Genomic DNA, 21,360 nt, shown 5'->3' with positions numbered 1-21,360 from the left:
CACTTCTGTATCCTTCCCTTCAAGGCTCAGGGGTCCAAGATTATCTTCTGTGTCTGTGTTAATTGGTTTCCCTTCTCTTTGTTGAAGAGGGTCTGTGCAGTCCTTCTGCCTAGTCCACCATCTTGCCGGAACTCCCTAGATAAATATTTTCAAGGCCATGTAATTGCTTGATTGAGCTAATATTCTATCCCTTTAATGGTTTCTGTTTTTCTCCAAGTAGTATTTCTATCCTTCCAGTTGGGTCTCTTATTGACTACTCTACAGTGCAGTTAGCCATGAAGTATCTGGAATTCAGCAACTCTTTTTCTGGTATATGACTAGAAGGCAATTTTCAAAAAATAAGACACTGTATAAAGGCTATATGAGAATTTCTGAACTTATGCTAAAATTTCTAATAAGGAATGTCTTAAAGTACGTAGGTGCATTAACATTCTTGATATTGAAAGGAACTTAACAATCACAAAGGGGCTCAGGTGGTGTAGTGGTTAAAGGATTTGGCTACTGACCAAAAGGTCAGCAGTTTAGACTCGCCAGCAGCTCCTTAGAAGAAAGATAAGTCAGTTTGCTTCCATAAAGATATACAGCCTTGGAAACCCTATGAGGCAGTTCTCCTCTGCCCTGTGGGATTGCTAAGTTGGACACAGTGGCGGTGGGTTTGATTTGGTTTTGTGTAACAACCACAATTATATCTCATTGTGAACTGATCATAGCGCATTCTGGATGTCCTTTCAGCTGTAACTCTAGCTACTAGTTACCTGATTATTTTTTTTCTTTCAAATTCAAATTCTGTGAATTAGGATGATAGACCCAACTCTTATTCCATTCCAGGCCCCTTCGTATTTGCTGACCAGATTAATATCGGCTATCCTTAGGTCCGATTACCACACCTTGCCAATTAACACAGTAGATCCATCCCATTGCCTTCAAGTTGATTCCAACTCATAGCAATCCTATAGGACAGAGTAGAACTTTCCCATAGGCTGTACATCTTTACAGAACCAGACTTCCACATCTTTCTCCTGCACAGCAGCTGTGGATTCAAACTGCCAACTTTTCAGTTAGCAGCCAAACACTTAACCATTGCATCACCAAAAAACCAAACCAAACTCACTGCTGTGCAGTTGGATCCAACTGATAACGACCACTTCTTGGGTTTCTGAGGTGATATCACTATAGAAGTTGATTGCCCAGTCTTCCTTTCGAGGAGTAGCTGGTGAGTTTGAACTGCCAGCCTTCTGGTTAGTAGTCAAATGCCTTAAGCACTATGCCACTAGAGCCCCCATATTGCATCACCAGGGCTCCTTAATAATGTAGACTTTCAAGCCAGTATTATAGCAGTGATTCTGTTGGCATAATGGGTAATGCATTTGGCTGCTAATCAGAAGATTGACAGTTTAAGCCCACCAGCTGCTCTGCAGGAGGAAGATGAGATAATTTACTTCTGTAAATATTTACAGCCTTGGAAACCCAATGGGGGGATCACTGTGAGTCAGAATGGACTCAATGACAGTAGGTTAATTTTCGCATTGGCACAAAAAACCCACACAGCAGTGGCATGTATACAAATTTCTGAAATGACTAGTTAGTAATGTGTTGGATAGCTTTATTTTCCATGTACATTAGTGAAGAGTTTTTTTGTTGTTGCTCAAAAGAACTAATCCAACTGCTGATTATTTAGTAGTTTGGCCATTGCCTTGTTTTCTATAGTCAAACTAAAGTACAATAATTCTCTTATTCATGGGCTACTGTGGATTACTCTATTTCGATTATCCTGCAAATTTGAGGGAAGAATTCTTACATTGTTATGCTTCTCAAACTTTAATATGCAAATAAATCACCTGAGCATCTTATAAAATGTCCATTCTGATTCAGTAGATCTGGGATGGGGCCTGACGGTCTACATTTCTAAGAAGCTCTCAGGCGATGCTCATGCTGCTGATCCATGGACCACACTTGGAGTAGCAAGATACAAGACCTGTACCTTGTCACAATTGGTTACGGCAAGATGTAACCAATTGTGAGAACCTTATCAAGAATGTCATTTTTTGTTCCTTTGAGAAGAGAAAGCCCTCTTACATTTCTACAGAAAATTGAAGTAGACCTTGGGTCATTCTAGGAAGGCTCACTTAATGTAGTCTGACAAAATGACACATAGAAGCTCCTCTGTCTTCAGTTTATGAATTACTTTATACTTTTGTCTTTTTCACTTTTCTGTTTAAGTTATGCTTAGGAGCTCTGATAGTGTAGTGGTTAAGGCATTTGGCTGCTAACCAGAAGGTCAGAGGTTCAAATCCTCCATGGAAGAAAGATGAGGCCATCTGCTTCAGTAAAGATTTACAGCCTTGGAAACCCTATGGGGCATTTCTACTCTGTTTTACAGGGTCACTTTGAGTCCAAATCAACTCAATGGCTGTGGGTTGTTTTGGTTTGGTTTGGTTTTTTAAGTTGAAAAGAAGTAAAGAACTCATTTGTTACATTTAGGCACAGCGCCTAACCATGGGTCAAGTAACTGATCAAAGTGTTGTTACCCTCTTAATTAGCTGGATTTCTCAAGATTCTTGGGATAGCCAGAAAAGAGGGGAAAAAAATATGAGAGAAATTATTTCAACCATAATCTTGCCCCTGCTGCAATAGCAATGCTGAAGTATTTGTTGAAACTCTACTTGAGTACCAGAAGTTAAAGAAATCATGTCAAAGGCACAAGTATTCATGAGTAGACAAAAGAGGGTACCACTAAAATGGTAGGGTAAGGTAAGTCACATATTATTTACTAAGAGAATATGAATAAAGCCAAGTTTGAAATCTAGACATAATAATAACAGTAGGCCAAAATTACTTGAATCTTTTCCCTACAAGGAGACCTGGGTTAAAAGAATCTCAGGAAGTCATAGAGCAAAATAATAATAATAATAGGAAAATCCCAAACCAAACAAACCCACTGCCACTGAGTTGATTCCTACACATAGCAAAGCTATAGAGCAGAATAGAACTTCCCTGCAGGCTTTCCAAGGCTGTAAATCTTTGTGGAAGCAGACTGCCAGATCTTTCTCCCATGGAGCAGCTAAGGGGTTTGAACTGCCTACCTTTCAGTGAGCAGCCAAGCGCTTAACCACTCCACAACCAGGGCTCCTTAATAATGAGAAAGGAGGGCATAAGTATATTAACAGAAAAGTGAAATTACTGTGACAAAAGATAAAGTGAGTTTGGTTCAGTACAGTCATCCTTCAAGGCTACAATATCTTTCCTTGAGATGCTGTAGAATCACTTACTGATGAAGAACAAAGACGGTAGCCTTTAGTATAGATTATACCTCAACATAAAGACAACAAAAATCCTCACAACTGAATCAATAAGCAACATCATTATAAACAGAAAAGATTGAAATTTTCATTTTACTTGGATCAATAGTCAACACCCATGGAAGCAACAGTCAAGAAATCAAAGGACGTACTACTGCCTTAGGCAACTCTGATTCAAAAGACCTCTTCAAAGTGTTAAAGGGCAAAGATGTTACCTTGAAGACTGAGGTACATCTCACCCAAGCCATAGTATTTTCAATTGCTTCATATGCATGTAAAAGCTGGACAGTGGATAAGGAAGATGGAAGAAGTGATGACTTTGAATTATGGCGTTGGCATAGAATATTGAGTACACATGTACTGCCAGAAGAATGACCAAATCTATCTTGGCAAAAGTACAGCCAGAGTGCTCCTTAGAGGCAAGGCTGTCAAGACTTTGTCTCACTTACTTTGGACATGTTATCAGGAGGGACCAGTCCCTGGAGAAGGACATCATACTTGGTAAAGTAAAGGGTCAGAGAAAAAGAGGAAAACCCTCCACAAGAGGGATTGACACAGTGAATGCAACAACTGGCTCAAACAGCAATGATTGTGAGGACAGTGCAGGACTGGGCAGTGTTTTGTTCTGTTGCACATGTCACTGTGTGTTGAAGCAGACTCAATGGCCCCTAACAACAGCAAGACTCACTCTTGACTTCACTTTAGGGTAAACTCCTGAGGTAATCCAAAGATGGCCACTAGTTAAGTTGTCTTACAGTCTTACAATTTCTCAGCCATATTTTCCCATGTATATTTCTTTATTGAAAAAAAAAGCTTTTTGGTTCCTGAACAGAATTTATGTATCTTAATGCCCAGTTGTTTTCATCTCAAAACCTTGAGCTCTATCAGGAATACTGCTGGTATTAAGAACCCCTGAAATTCCACTCTTCTGTAATAACTCTAAGGATCACATAATGAGATATCAGCAATGATTTAAGGAAAACACTGAGAAACTAATGGTATGTTGTTTTGATGATGTGGTACTTTTGTTCAAGCTTTCTATCTTAGGGTTTCCATCTGTCAGATATAATATGTAATTCTGTTGAAACTATATTTTTCAATAATTTTATCAAAACATATTGAATATCTACTATGGAAAAATGATATCTTACAGCAGCTTAATTTTTTTTACTCACTTTCTAGGGCATGTAAAATTTTGTTTTGTTTTGCTTTCGCTCATCTTGGGGCCCTAAGTTATTTTGTATGGATTGAAATTTCTCATAAGTGGAGTGTAAGTTGTAATATAAAATAGTATTGGTTTTTAAGTTGGTATCTGAATTTTTTAAAATTCTTTTAATTGATAGGGCACTTCACAGGTACTTGCCTCAACCAAAACTTACAAAAACAAGCTTCTTAGAAATGTCCAACATTTCTTCCCAAGTAATTATGCCAGTTAATTAGATATTGATTGAAAAAATCAACTAGTAAGATAAAATAGACTAAAGATTTGGAGAAATTGAGTTGATTGAATCATTTAACTTTTAAATAAGCTAGTAAAGAAAATATCTTTAATTAATGGGTAAGAAATTTGTATCACTAGTAGCTTAGAAGGCTCTGATCACAAATAAAACTGTTCTAACAACAACCAACATAATGAGAAAAGATACATCTGGAAACAATTTAACATTGAGAATGCTGAAGCATTTGAAGTACACATGAGAGGTAAGATTTTAAAAATATAAAGAGAGTGATATAAGGAAATTACAGTACCTTTGGTTAGAAATAGGAGCTATGGTGGTGTAGTGCCTAGGGCATTTGACTGCTAACCAGAAGGCTGGCGGTTCAAACCCACCAGCCACTCCTCAGAAGGAAGATTAGGCAAACTTCCATAGTGATGTTGTTGTTGTTCTTATGTGCTGTCAAGTCAGACCCGACTCATAGCGACCCTCCTTGGGTTTCCGAGGCACTATCACTACAGAAGTAGATTGCCCTGTAGTGATAGTGCCTCAGAAACCCAAGGAGGGGTTGCTGTGAGTCAGATGTGACTCAATGGCAGTTAGTTAGGTTTTGGTTTGGGTTTTGGTTAGAAATATACCTTGTTCTGACAGAAAAAGGACAAAATAATAGAAAATTCAGTGAATGAGAAATACTAGGAATCTGACACTTTTTTCACTAATTATCTTGTTTTAACAAAAAGTATCCTTTCTAAGTAATTTACCATAGTTTTAAATAACATGTATGTGAATATTTGAGTCTTTTTATTCCAGGTTTTTGAATTTGCAATGCTGAGTAGCTTTTTATTGACATGTAGTATAATTTTATTCTGAATATTTACATGACTGAGTCTAAAAATCACTTTACATACTGTTTTCTTATGTGTATGATTAGCCAGTTTGAAAAATGATTTAATACCTTACAGTGCACCTGTCTCTTTGCCCTACAGCAATCGTGTGGAAGCATGGACAAGAAATGTTGCTTTCTTACTCAGACAAGAAGGCCGGCCGATGGTTAATCTTATCCCTAATAAGACTAAAATAAGAGTGATGGAAAAGGACTGGAAAAATACAGACAGAGCAGTAAATTGGCTAAGAAAGGAAGCAGTTAATTATACTCAACCATTTGTTCTTTACTTGGGATTAAATTTACCACACCCTTACCCTTCACCATCCTCAGGGGAAAATTTTGGATCTTCAACTTTTCACACATCTCTTTACTGGCTTGAAAAGGTAAGTGTACTATGTGTGATCAATGGTAGAAGTTGCTATTTTATCTGTAGGTTAATGGTATTTGGTCATTGTTTCTTTTATTATTATTGTTTTAAAATTTTAAAAATTTTTTAGTCTCGTTAAATCAAACTTGGCCAATAACTGGTTAATTAAGACTAAAGGGTTAATTTACAAATATCAAACAAGTATTAAAATTCAGAAACCTACTTCAGAATTGAATACACTGACATATGTATATCTATATCTATAGGAGATGTATCCTATAGGTATATCTATAGTAGTACAGCCATCCTTGTTTTGCTTGGTAATACAGAACTGTAAAAATAACATGTAAGCCAAAACCATACAAAGAGAGCTTAATAATAGGAGAAATAACCATTATTCTGGAACCGTTAAAAATATTTGTCATGTTATAAATATATGGGGAAATGGGAAAAATGGTAAAACTAATATTTATTTAGTGCACTATAATTGAAAACATTGAGAATTAAAGTGCTTGATTTTTTTTGTTTAAAAAAAAACTTATAGCAAATAGTTTGAACAGTGCTTGCCTCTGTCTCACTCTGTAACTTTTTTTAATCAATGCTTATCTCTTACCTATCTAGCAATTTTCCCTCTCCTCCACCCTCCCCCATCCCTGGTAACCAATAAAGTTTCCTTCTATTATGTAAACCTTTCTTTGACTTTTTACAGTAGTGGGTTAATATAACACTTGTCCTTCTGTGATTGATTAATGTCACTCAGAATAATGTCCTCCCAGTTCATTTACATTATGCAGTGTTTCGTGGATTCTACATTATTCTTTAGTACTGCATAGCACTCCACTGTGTGTATGTGCCATAGTTTGATTAGCCATTCCTCGGTTGATGGACACTTAGGTTGTTTCCATCTCTTTGCTATTGTGAATAGTGCTGTCAATATCTATTCATATACTAGCTCTCACTTCTTTAGGATATATATAGTAATATGATTGCTGAATCAAAGGGTATTTCTATTTCCAACTTTTTAAGGAATTACCATACTGATTTCTATAGTGGTTGTATCATTTTACAGTCTCACCAGCATTTGTTATTTTCTGTCTTGTTGGACTTTGCTTTTAGTGCTGGGGTAAAATGGTATGTCACTGTTGTTTTGATTTGCATCTCTCTGATGGCTAATGATTGTGAACATTTCTTCATGTGTTTACTGGCTAACTGATTATCTTCTTTGGTTAAGTGTCTATTCATGTCTTCTGCCCATTTTTTAATTGGATTGTTTTTCTTTTATCAAAAAAAATGTTAATGTGTTGAAGTTTTCTATACATTGTAGAAATAAGTCCCTTGTCAGATATGTTATTGCCAAATATTTTTTCCCAATCTTTAGGTTCTCTTCACTCTTTTGGAGAAATCTTTTGATGCACATAAGAATTTAAATTTTAGGAGGTCCCAATAATCTAGTTTGTCTTCTGCTGTTGGTGCATCTGGAGTTATGCTTGATAGTCTATTTATGCCATAAATTAGAGCCCCTAAGTTTGCCTGTATTTTTTTCTTTGATGAACTTTATAGTTTTAGGTTTCATATTTAAGTCTTTGATCCATCTGGAGTTAGTTTTTGTGTATAGTGTGAGATATGGATCTTGTTTCATTTTTCTACAAATGGATATCCACTGTTGCCACCACCATTTGTTAAAGAGACTATCCCTTCCCCATTTAATGGATTTCAGCCTTTTGTCAAAGGTCAGCTGATCATAGATAGATGGATCTATTTCTGGGTTCTCAATTCTGTTCCACTGGTCTGTGTGTCTATCATTGTACCAATACCTGGCTATTTTAACTACTATGGCTGTATAGTAGGTTTTGAGATCTGGGAGTGTGAGACAGCCTACTTCTTTCAGCAGTGGTTTGCTTATCCACAGTCTCTTTCCTTTTCATATAAAATTAGTGATTGGTTTTTCCATGTGCTTAAAGAATGTCAGTGAAATCTGGACGGGGAGTGCATTGCATGTATAGATTGCTTTGGGTAGTATTGGCATTTTCACAATGTTCATTCTTCCTATCCATGAGCATGGTATGTTCTTCCATTTATGTACATCTCTTTGGTTTCTTGAAGTAGTGTTTTGTAGTTTTCTTTGTATAGGTATTTCATGTCCTTGGTAAGATTTATTCCCAAATATTTTATCTTTTTGGTAGCTATTGTAAATGGTATTGTATTCCTTATTTCCTTTTCAGAGATTTCTTTGCTGGTGTAGAGGAATCCAACTCATTTTTTATGTTGATCTTGTATCCTGCCACTGTGCTAAATCTTTCAGTTAGTTCCAGTAGTTTTCTTGCGTGTTTCTTGGGTTTTCTATGTATAGGATTGTATCATCTGCAAATAGGGATAGTTTGACTTCTTCCTTACAAATTCATATGCCTTTTATTTCCCCTTCTTGCCTTAGTGCCCTGGCTAGGACTTCCAATACATTGTTGAATAGAAGTAGAGATAGAGGGCAGCCTTTTCTGGTTCCTGTTCACAAGGGGAATGGTTTCAGTCTCTCTCCATTAAGAATAATGTTGGCTGTTGGTTTTGCATACATACCCTTTATTATATTGAGGAATTTCCCTTCTATTCCTATTTTGCTGAGAGTTTTTATCAGGAATGGGTGTTGGATTTTATCAAATGCTTTTTCTTCATTGATTGATGTGATTATGTGGTTCTTTTCCTTTGTTTTTTTATGTGATGAATGATGTTGATGGTTTTTCTAATGTTGAACCATCCTTGCATATCTGGTATGAATCCTACTTGATCATAATGTATTATTATTATTATTGTTGTTGTTGTTGATAATGTTGTTGGAGTCTACTGCCTAGGATTTTGTGGAAGATTTTTGCATCTATATTCATGGAAAATATAGCTTTCTTTTTGGGTGGTGGTTTGACTGGTTTTGGTATCAGGGTTATGCTTGCTTCTTAAAATGAATTTGGGAGGATTCCATCCTTTTCTATGTTGTGGAATAATTTAAGTAGGATTGATGTCAGTTATTCTGTGAATGTTTGGTAGAATTCTCCAGGGAAGCCATCTTGGCCAGGACTTCTTAACTTTTGATACAAAGCAAGCATCCTTTCTCCAGTTGGTGAATTGTCATAATACTTTCTAAGTTTAGATCACCATCAGCATTTTATCTTTTGTTCTTTCAATGTGCTGATATATCTCCAAGACTTCCATGGATGTGAAATTTTTTGCTGGTGTCACTTTCTCTGATATATCGTCATTCTTGTGTTACAACCACTTTCCTTGTTTAAATTGGTAAGTTTGCCTTCGCTGACTTTTAGCTTCATATCAAGAGTCTCTGAAATGGTAACAGTGTCAGCATTCCCAGGGTCAACTGTCTCCCCTACCATTCCATTTACTTTTGATTCTAATGTCACTTCCAGCATTATAACTGTTTCTTTGTTAGCCAATTTCCCCCTTTGATTTTTGTAAAACACCATATGGGTTTATCACTTGGAGATGAGAAGTGAACACAACTACATACTTTGCTCTCTGTGTATGAATTGATTAACAAATGTGCAGTGACCAATTACTGACAGACTTTGAAAGAAATGATGTGATTGGTCATTCACTGATGCACTTCTGTTACTTACATAATGGTTTGTAGACAGAAGAGCTAATAGCAAAGTTAAAACTTTATGCTATAACCCACAGTTATACTCTGGTAAATAAAATTTTAACTGTGTAGTTAGAAGAGTGATTATTTAACTAACATGGTAATGAAAATCCATGCATATCTGAATCATGCAAAGAGAAGACTGCCTTTGAACTGTGTCATCTTAAATCCAATTTAACTTACTTTAAAAGTTCTGATCAAAAACTGTTTCAAAGGAACTAATGTCCTTTTTAAATGTCTGTTTTAAATACATAATGTCATCTTTAAAAGTTCTGGATAAATGATGTTCTGATACATGCTATAACATGGATGAACCTTGAAAACATTTTGCTAAGTGAAATAAGCCAAGACACAAAAATACAAATATTGCATGATCCCATTTATATGAACCATCTGGAATAGGCAAAGGATAGAGATGAAGGTAGATAGGTGATACCAAGGGCTGGAGAGAGGGTAAGAAAGGGAAGTTATTGCTTAATGGGTACAGAATTTCTGTTTTGGTGATGAAAAAGTTTTGGAAATAATACTGTTGTTGTTGTTGTTGTTATGTGCCATCAAGTCAGACCCAACTCATAGCGACCCCTCCTTGGGTTGCCGAGGCAGTATCACTACAGCAGTAGGTTGCCCAACCTTCCTTCCAAGGAGTGGCTGGTGGATTTGAACCGCCATCCTTCTGGTTAGCAGTCAAGTGCCTTAGGCACTGCGATACCAGAGCTCTGGAAATAATACTAATGGTTGCAAAAAAGGAAAAATTGTGGGTAGACTATCTTCAAACATTTGTCAGTAGTTAGTAGTAGCTAAATGAAATAACTTTCAAGTAAATAGTAAGTAGATATTTTGAAAGTTACATGACTAAATGATGAAAGTGATTTAAAGGCCTAGTCTTGTTTTTACCAAAACTGTAAGCATGTGTGGACATTAAAAAGTTGTGTTTGTTTTTATCAAATATCTTGCTATCTCACTGTGTATTAACATTACTAATGAACTCCATGCTGGACTTCTGGAGTGATGAATTGGTAACAACTATTTTAAAGTATGTGACAATTTTCTAGACTAGAGTAATAATATAGCTTATGTTTTTCATTGATATATATAATTTTTTAAATAACATTTATACGGAGTTCTGGTAAGATGAATAGGCAGACAGACTACACAGACTCTCTTCAATTAAGAGAAGAGAAACTGACTGACACATATACAGAAGATAATTCTGGAGCCCGGAGCTATGAAAGGAAGGATATATAAGCAGACTAAACTCCAACTAGTAGAGGAACCTGCATGAAAATACTGAATTAGGAGACAAACAGAGCTGTGGACTGCCAGCAATCCTGGCTGCACAGCCAGTTGGGATATTTCCAGATGGTTTTAGGACCTAAGAATTAACCTTAGGTTTTAGGACCTAAGAATTAACCTAAAAGTCAGACCTGCTCACCAAGAGCTACAAGGAGGACTACGCTGGTGGCTGATGACTAAAAAGTGAAACAGCAAAGAAGGAGACAAACTGAGCTGTGGACTTTTGGCTGTCCAGAGAGCACAGCCATTTTGAATGGTTCCACCATTTTGGATATTTAAAGCAACAGCATTGTCTCAGATTCAAGGGACCTAAGATAGGTTCCACATCTCAAGGACAGCATGGACATACAAGAAGCTGAAGACTGGAAAGGTGCGATGTTCCTCGTTACTTTTATACCCCACACCCTCTTGGTGAATGGAGGTGCCTCCATCCCTCACTCCCACACAGCTTCTGGGCCAGCAGGAATTCCATCTCAGTCTGAGTGCTCTGACAGAGCCTGGGTGCCCTACCCCACCCTCCGCAGATTAGTTTATTGTTCTTGTTTCTTTTTGTTTATTGTTTGTTTTAAATTTTTTTTGTCCTTCTTTATATTTTTATTCTTTTGTCTTCCCTTCCCAGGTTCTGGTTTTTGGCTTTTGATCTCTTCTCTTTTTCTGGTCCCATTCTTTCCTTTCTTGTGGTTCTCCCTATCCCTTGTTTTTCTTTTTATATTCTGCCCATTTTTTCATTCATTATTTTCTTACTCTACCTCTTTTTGCTTATTTCCCCCTCCCCAGATATTATGGATTCCTTTATCTTTTTCTATTCATATTTATTTTGTCTTTTTAAAGCATTTCTTTATATATTTCATCTCATTTATTGCCTCTCCTCTTTTTTTTTCTCTTTTCGGTGATTGTTCCTGTGTGTTTATGCAATGTGTGTATTTTGTCCTCTTGCTTTTATTTTTTGGTGGTTTTTCAATTGTTGTTTTTGTCTAACTGAGTGGGAGACAGCAATCATGCCCATTCAACCCAACCATACCTGCCTCCTGCAGCCCCACCTACTGAGTGGGGGTCCACACTTGCTTCTGCACCAACTGGCCAATGATATACAACAGCCAGTATGAACCCAACTCACCCTTAACTGCCCATCACAAACAGTTAACAGAGATCAGATTGCAGCCACTCTCATACTCTATCATACCCACTAGGAGACAGGTGGTGAGTGTGTAAGTGCTGCCAACTAGTGAATACGGAAGCACAGTACCCTGCTTACTCAGATACATCCAAACAAAACAAAATGAAAATCTTGGGCAAATCGCTCCAACATACACTTACTAATTAAATATAAATACAGTAATGTCAGAATGTCTCAACAATAGCACACCATCACAGTCCACACAAAGAAGCAATATAAAACAGGAGAAACAAGGGACCAGGATATAGACCCAGAATACATCCCTGAGGAAGAAGCAGCACTGGAATTCCCCGATTTGGAATTCAAAAGAATTATATTTAGGTACCTTCAATGCATTGAGAGAAAGATCAAAGAAAACACTGACAAAATTAAGAAAAACATGGACAAAATCCTTGAAAATTTTTGGAAGATGACACAAGAACAAAATGACAAAATAAATGAAAAATTAGAGATGGTACACAATCTATAGATAGAAATTCAAAAGAGTAATACTAAATTTTCAGAAATAGATAACACATTGAAAGGGCAAAGAAGTAGAATCAAATCAATGGAAAACAGAATTAGTGAGATGGAAGACAAATACCTTAATACTTCTTTGGAAAGGGAGAAATAAGAATAAAGATAAAAATAAAATGAAGAAAGCCTAAGATTCATGTGGGGTACTATCAAAAGGAATAACATACATGTAATCAGAATTCCAGAACAGAAAGAGACAGACAAAACCACAGTGAAAATTGCTGAAGATGTGTGGAAAGAGAATATCCCTGATATGATGAAAGATGAGAATATATGCATTCAAGAATTCCAACGAACCCTAAACAGGATAAAGACCCCAAAGAAAATCACCAAGACATATCATCAAACTCACCAAAACAAAACACAAAGAAAAATGCCTGAAAGGAGCACAGGAAAAATGAAAAGTTACCTATAAAGGGCAACCAATAAGAATAACCTCTGATTTCTCAGCAGAAACCATCTAAGACAGAGGCAATGGGATGGTTATATATAAAACCCTGAAAGAGAAAAATTTCCAACCAAGAATTATACACCTAGCAAAATTGTCCTTAAAATATGATGGAGAAATTAGGACATTTCCAGATGAGCAGAAATTAAGGGAATTTTTAAAACCAGACCAATCTTATAAGAGATGGTAAATTAGGAGAACCAACAGCAGCAAACAACAACTGACCATTAACTCCCATGATGACATAACCCAGAAATCAACACTGTTATGGAAGTATCCAAAGTAAAATAAGATTAGAAGTTTGTAAACAGGGAACCAGAGACATCAGTTGGCAAATGAGGACAACTACAAAACAAAAAGAGGGAAATAATAGTGTAGTTACAGAACTTCTGAATGGTGAGGAAGTTAAGAGAATTGTAAGATAGAATGGGTTCTTCTAATTGGGGAGAAAATTATAAATCACAGGGTAACCTCAAAGAAAAATACACCTTAAAGAGAAAGAGACAAATAGACTAAAAAATCAAAGGTTGGAAAAAGATATATCAAGCAAATGGCAATCAAAAAAGAGCAGAATGGCAATGTTAATTTCTGATAAAATTGACTTTAAGAAAAAAATCATCATAAGAGACAAGGATATTATATAATGATTAAAGGATTGATTGAACAAGAGGACATACCATAATAAATATCTATGCACCCAATGAAAGAGCCCCAAAATACATGAGACTTTAACAGAACTGAAAATACAAATAGATGACTCCACAGTCAGAATAGGAGACATTAATACACCACTTTTAATCAAAGATAGAACAACTGGAAAGAAACTCAACAAAGACACAGGAGAAGTAAACAATGCAATCCATCAACTTGACCTTATAGGTATCTATAGAGCACTTCACCCAACAACAGCACATTATACATTCCTTTCCCATGCACATGGAACATTCTCCATGATAGACCATATATTTGGCCATAATGCAAGGCTTAATAAATTTAAAAACATTAAAATACTGCAGAGCATCTTATCAGATCACAATGCTATAAAATTAGAAATCAGCAATAGGAAGATCAACAGAAAAAGAGCAAACAAATGAAAACTGAATAACACCCTCCTTAAAAATGACTGCGTAATAGAAGAAATAAAGAATAAACTTAAAAAATTCCTTGAATCAAACAAGAATGAAAACACAACATACCAAAATCTTTGGGGCACAGAAAAAGTAGTGACCAGCGGCCAATTTATAGCAATAAATACACATATCAAAAAAAGAAGAAAGAGCTAATATAACCAACATCTCCAACAATTACATTCAAGCAAAAATAAATGAAACAGAAAATAGAAAGACAATAGAAAAAATCAACAAGACTAGAAGTTGGTTTCTTGAAAAGATTAGTAAAATTGGCAAACCACTGACTAACTTAAAAGAACAGAGGGAGAGAATACAAATAACGTGAATAAAAAATGAATTGGGCAACATCACAACAGAACCAACTGAAATAAAAAGGATAATGTCAGGATACTATGAAGAACTGTACTCCAACAAATGTGAAAATCTAGAAGAAATGGACAGATTTCTAGAAACATACTCTTACCTAAACTAATACAGACTGAGGTGGAAAAAATTGAACAGGTCATAAAATATTACAAAAAAAAAAAAAAAAGCCTGGCCCAGTTGGTTTCACTGGAGAATTCTACCAAACATTCAGAGAAGAACTGACACCAATCCTACTCAAATGATTTCACAACATAGAAAAGTATGGAACCCTACCTCATTAATTTTATGAAGCAAGCATAACCTTGATACCAAAACAGGCAAAAACATCACTAAAAAGGAAAACTGCAGACAAATATCCCTCATGAATATAGATGCAAAAATCATCAACAAAATCATAGCCAACAGACTCCAACAACATATCAAAGAAATAATACATTATGACCAAGGTGAGTTCATACCAGATATGCAAGGATGATTCAACATTAGAAAAACAATCAATGTCATCCATCACATAAATAAAGGAAAAGAACCACATGATCATATCAGTCATTGCAGAGCAGCCATTTGATAAAATTCACCACCAATTCCTGATTTAAAAAAACTCTCTGTGAAATAAGAATAGAAGTGAAATTCCTCTGTGTAATAGAAGGGAAATTACTCAGAGTAATTCCTCAGCATATGCAAAACCAACAGCCAACATTATTCTCAATGGAGAGAGATTGAAACCACTCCACTTGCGAACAGGAACCAGACAAGGATGCCCTCCATCACCAGTTCTATTCAACATTATGTTGGAAGTCCTACCAGAACAATAAGGCAAGAAAGGGAAATCAAAGGCATCCAAATTGGTAAAGAAGTCAAACTATTCCTATTTGCTGATGACATGATCCTGTACATAGAAAAGCCAAGAGACTCAGCAAAGAAACTTCTGGAAGTAATTGAGAGATTTAACATCGTGGCAGGATACAAGATCAACATACAAAAATCAGTTGGATTCCTCTACACCAGCAAAGAGATTGCTGAAAAAGAAATAAGGAAATCAATACCATTCACAATAGCTACCACAAAAATAAAATACTTGGAAATAAATCCATGTATTTGGAACTGGGACACAAAAGACCTGTACAAAGAAAACTACAAAAAAAAAAAAACTTCAAGAAATCTACATAAATGGAAGAACATACCATGCTCACGGATAAGAAGATTGAACATTGTGAAAATGTCAGTACTATCCAAAGCAATCTATACATTCAGTGCAATCCCATTCCAGACCCCATCAACATTCTTTAAGGAAATGGAAAAAACAATCACTAATTTTATTTGGAAAGGAAAGAGACGTCGGATAAGCAAGGCACTGTTGAAGAAGAACAACAAAGTAGGAGGCCTCACACTGCTGAATCTCAAAACCTACTCTACAGCCACAATAGTCAAAACTGCCTGGTATTGGTACAATGACAGACACATAGACCAATGGAATAGAATTGAGAACCCAGAAATAGATCCATCGACCTATGGTCAGCTGACCTTTGACAAAGGGCTGAAATCCATTAAATGGGGAAGATACTGTCTGTTTAACAAATGTTGCTGGCAAAACTAGATATCCATTTGCAGAAAAATGAAACAAGAGCTGTACCTCACACCATACACAAAAAGCAACTCCAGATGGATCAAAGACTTAAATATGAAACCTAAAGCTGTAACGTTCCTCAAGGAAAAACTAGGGGCAAATTTAGGGGCCCTAATATATGGCATAAATAGACTATCAAGCATAATCCAAAATACACAAATAGCAGAAGATAAACTAGATGAATAGGACCTTCTAAAAAATAAATTTTTATGTTCTTCCAAAGACTTCTCCAAAAGAGTCAAGAGAACCTACAGATTGGGAAAAAATATTTGGCAATGACATATCTGATAAGGAACTTATCTCTAAAATTTATAGAAAACTCCAACACCTCAACAATAAAAAGACAAATAATCCAATTTAAAAATGGGCAGAAGATATGAATAAACACTTCACCAACAAACATGAAGAAATGCCCACAATCATCAGCCATTAGAGAGATGCAAATCAAAACAACAGTGAGATACCATCTTGCGCCAGCACTAGTGGCAAAGTTCAACAAGATAGAAAATAACAAATGCTGGGGAGGATGTAGAGATATTGGGACTCTCATATACTGCTGGTGGGACTGTCAAATGATGCAACCACTGTGGAAAGCAGTATGGTGATTGCTTTAAAAAGTTGGAATTAGAAATACCATTTGACCCATCAATCCCATGACTAGATATATATCCTAAAGAAGTGAGAACTGAGACAAGAACAAATATATGCACACCCATGTTCACTGCAGCACTATTTACAATAGCAAAAAGATGGAAACAACATAGGTGCCCATCCACAGAAGAATGGATAATCAAACTATGGTACATACACACAATAGAATAGTATGCAACCCTACAGAATAACATAGAATCTGCAAAACACCGCATAACATGGATGAACTTGGAGGACATTATGCTGAATTAAATAAGGCAATCACAGAAGGACAAATACTGTATTAGTCCACTATTGTGAAAAATCAAGGAAAGGTTTATATATGGAATGAAACTTTCTTTGTTGGTTACCAGGGGTGGGAAGGAAGGGGAAGGGAGGGGACACTGCTAGGTGGGTAGAGGTGAGTGTTGATTTGGGTGAAGGGAAAGGGCAGTGCACCAAATGTGAGTGATCAACACAGTGGCATTGAGGAAGAGGAAGATGTAGAGAAGTACATGGGAGGTACAGACAACAAAGATAAAGTCTTTTACACATACTGCACAACACAACTGTGTCGTCCATAAAGGCAAATATGGATATATAGGTGGCTAGATGCGTGAACAGGCTGAACAATCAGGTATGTCTAGGCAGGGGAGAGTGTTCACATGACCATGTACAGGGTTGGCAGATGATGTTTCTACAGGCGTATTTGTATATTCTGTAGGAAACTCCAGGTATATAGTAGAGCTGACAAGGAATAAGGTTATGGTGACTTCTTGGCCACAGACAGATACCTGGAGGGAGTGGGTAATTGGACCTCTGGGCTTGGTACATCAAGCTCAATTGGCATAACATACTACACAAAAACATTGTTCCACATCCTACTTTGGTGAGTAACGTATGGGATCTTAAAAGCTGGCAAGTGACCATCTAGATGCAATGATGGATCGCTCCTAGTCCAGAGCAAAGAAGAATGAAGAAAAGCAAAGACACATGGAAACAATTAGTCCAAAGGACTGGTACATTATGCAAGCCTCAGCCTATATGACCATGAGACTAGAAGAACTAGATGGTCCCAGGCTATCACTGTCAACCACTTGGAGGGGGATCTGTGTAGGAGATCCTGGATAGAGCGGAAGAACAATGTGGAACAAAAGTCAAAGTTATTTAAAAAAAAAAAAAAAAAAGTTTGCTAGTCTGATAGAGCCTGGTGAAACTCCTGAAACTATGACCCCTAGCTCCCCTTCAGGTCTGGAATTTAACTCACTCCTGTGGCTTCCAGCCAAATAAGAGAGCAGTATATGGACTGAACGTTTACATCAGGTAGATACACTCCTTGGAGAGATCAATCACGGGGATATAGAAGGGCAGTGTATGCACAGGGAGAGTGCTTGTGGGCAGGAGTGCATGAGAAGAACACAAGGAAGAGATAACTATGGGAAGGAATGGCAAGAGAGCTGTTACATTGTGGGAATTTGCAGTCAATGTCATGGGACAAAATGTGTACAAACTGGTGTATGGAAAATGAATTTGCTCTGTAAACTTTCACCCAAATCATAATAAAAATTGAAAGAAAAAAAATTTATAACTATTTTACTATCTGTACATACACTGGTATATACCTTTTGTTTTTACTGGATATACTAACAGTTTGTTCCTAATTTATGTATTTTGCTTACTATTTCTTTTACATAATTCATAACCATTCTCTTCTACTATTCTAATAATGAAACAGTGTCTAATTCAACTTACAGACTTGTTGCGGAGAAGGAACAGCAATATTACTACTTCCTAGGTGCACCAGTTAAGTACTTGGCTGGTAACTGAAAGGTTAGCAGTTTGAACCCACTTGGGAGCTCTGGTTGCATAGTGCCTAAGGCATGTACTGCTAACCAGAAAGCTGGTAGTTCAAACCCACCAGCCACTCCTCGGAAGGAAGGTTGGGCAATCTACTTCCGTAGTGATACTGCCTCAGAAACCCACGAGGGGTCACTATGAGTTGGATCTGACTCAATGGCAGTGAGTTTGGTTTTTTGGAGTTGCTCCTCAGTAAAGACTTAGTGTTCTGCTTCCCTAAAGGTCACAACGAAGAAAACCCTGTGGGGCAGTTCTCTTCTGTCACATGAGGTCGCCGTGAGTCAGAATCAACTCGACAGCACCCAAAAACAGCATGGATGAGTTTTTTTCTCATGTTTTAACTAAGTTTTCTCTCACTTTTTTAGGTATCCAATAATGCCATCAAAATCCCAAAGTGGTCACCTCTGTCAGAAATGCACCCTATAGATTATTACTCTTCTTACACAAAAAACTGCACTGGGAAGTTTACCAAAAAAGAAATAAAGAATATCAGAGCATTTTATTATGCTATGTGTGCTGAGACAGATGCCATGCTTGGTAGGTGGTGTAATTAATAACCAATTACATGAAGAAAAAGTATAATATTTTTTCAACAAACTCTGCTCATGCTGGTTGGTGATGTGTATGAATACTCTTGAATAATTCCATAGAGCAGTTGCTTAGAGACTTCAGGCTTGGAATTATGAAAACATTGACACATATGAAAGTTGGATAACTTGCATTATTAACAGTAGAATAAAAAGCCTTTTCTGTCTTCATTGTACATAAATTAACAAATGGCCAAATTTGTTCATATGTAAAGAAAGGTAGAAGACTATGATTTGCTTGAAATGAAACTTTTTATCATCTTTAATCTAGAGTCTCTCCAGCCCAACTCTAGTATACATGTGGGAGGTAATTGTAAGGCAGTTTAGGTTCTAGGAGATGAGAGTTTAGTTATAGACTCGTGCAACCTCTTATAGACTTATAAAAACTGTAAAATAAATCCATTCTCCATAAGGACCTCAGAACAAAGCTTAACTAAAGCTGAAATCAGTTGCCTCATGTATATTCTGGTCCAGAATCCTACTGAATTTCCTTCCTTCATTCAGGCTTAATTAAGGTCACCTCAGAACTAAACCTGTCTCCCAAAATGATCATCAAGAGAATGTCTTGCCTACTCCCTCATGGTAGTTTCTAGTTCAGGTGGAGAGTCACTAGCTAAGTGGAGAGATACTAAATAACAAAAGTTAGTTTCATAAAACCATATGATTTTATTTTCCTGCGCTTTGGAGTGGAACATAATTACATTAGGGAAGTATGAGAGCGGTTCTAAATAGAGCATTAGTATTGGATGAATGAATGGCTATTTATTAAAAAATATTCATTGGGAAAATAGAAAAGTATAAAACAGAAAACAAAAAAGCCATATAGACAAATTGTTTATAATGATAGCAATATAATTCATATTAAAAGTGTCATAAGAACTCTTCTTAAATGCAAATAAAACTTTTAAGTTTCTTTAGTCTAAATTACATATTTCTGTTGAATTGTTTCATTAGCACTTTGTGATATTCATAAGCATTCACCCATTTGCACTCTAGAAATGGTTTTTGAGAGTTTACAGCTATCCATTCATCCATATCTATCACAATGAAATACTATATAATATGTCAGGTTGGAGAAGTATGAGAACACTACTCTTGAAATCTCAGAGAAAAAAATGCAGCTGCTTGCTTACTTCAGGTTACAAAGTTTAAGGAATAAATTGCATCTTTGTTTTTAAATCTACATCGGATTGGTCACTAAGTAGTATTTATTATTGTTCAGTGTGTTACAAACACTTATTTAGTGCCTACTAGTTATCATGCGGGAACTCTGGTAGCATAGTGCCTAAGGCACTTGACTGCAAACTAGAAGGCTGGCAGTTCAAACCCACCAGCCACTCCTCAGAAGGAACGTTGGGCAATCTACTTTCATAGTGATAACGCCTCGGAAACCCAAGGAGGAGTCACTATGAGTCGGATACGACTCTAAGGCAGTGGGTTTGTTGCTGTTTACAGACCTGACTCAATTCTAATGTAAAATGAATCTTTCATTCTCAGCTTAGCTATCATTTCTGCAGGCCTGGGTACTTGATGCCTTCCTTAGCCACTTTACATCCATTAGTACACCATCACCATCATCCTGCTTATCTCTGCACCTGTTGCCTTATTTACCTCATAATCTTTAATTATTATGTTTATTTGTTTACTCTCTGTCTCCCTTGAAGAATGCAAGCTTCATGAGGGCAGGAACATTCAGTCTTACTTAACATTACATCCTAGGTGCCTGACATAGTGCCTGGCAGAGAGTAAGTGCACAGTAAACATTACTGAATGAATACAAATACCACGAATTACAATATAATGTAACTACAGTATTATTTATGTTATAAGGGTATACAGGGAAACAGTGATTCACTGTACCTCAAGGAGCAGGGAATGCTTCACTAGGGAGATAATGCTTGAGCTAGATAATAAAGGAATAGTAGGAATTTAACAAGGAGCTCTGGTAGCATAGTGCCTAAGCCACTTGACTGCTAACCAGACGGCTGGCGGTTCAAACCCACCAGCCACTCCTCGGAAGGAAGGTTGGGCAATCCTACTTCCGTAGTGATACAGCCTCGGAAACCCAAGGAGGGGTGGCTATGAGTCGGGGCCGACTCGA

At 36.7% G+C, this 21,360-nt stretch overlaps 1 protein-coding gene across 1 annotated transcript in view; it reads left to right on the top strand.

The window, feature by feature from the left end:
* Nucleotides 1–21,360, top strand: part of ARSK (arylsulfatase family member K) — a 72,690-nt gene that overhangs the window by 29,046 nt on the left and 22,284 nt on the right. The window contains exons 4-5 of the mRNA XM_007942548.2: nt 5,722–6,004; nt 19,038–19,209. Coding sequence (XP_007940739.1) covers nt 5,722–6,004; nt 19,038–19,209 — 455 coding nt within the window. The remainder of the gene's footprint in view (nt 1–5,721; nt 6,005–19,037; nt 19,210–21,360) is intronic.

The sequence above is a fragment of the Orycteropus afer genome, unplaced genomic scaffold (assembly GCF_000298275.1).
Source record: "Orycteropus afer afer isolate SDZICR_OR568_19922 unplaced genomic scaffold, OryAfe1.0 scaffold00093, whole genome shotgun sequence".
Taxonomy (NCBI): domain Eukaryota; kingdom Metazoa; phylum Chordata; class Mammalia; order Tubulidentata; family Orycteropodidae; genus Orycteropus; species Orycteropus afer.
Note: the sequence above shows the minus strand (reverse complement) of the source record. Positions and strands in the feature narration are given on the sequence as shown.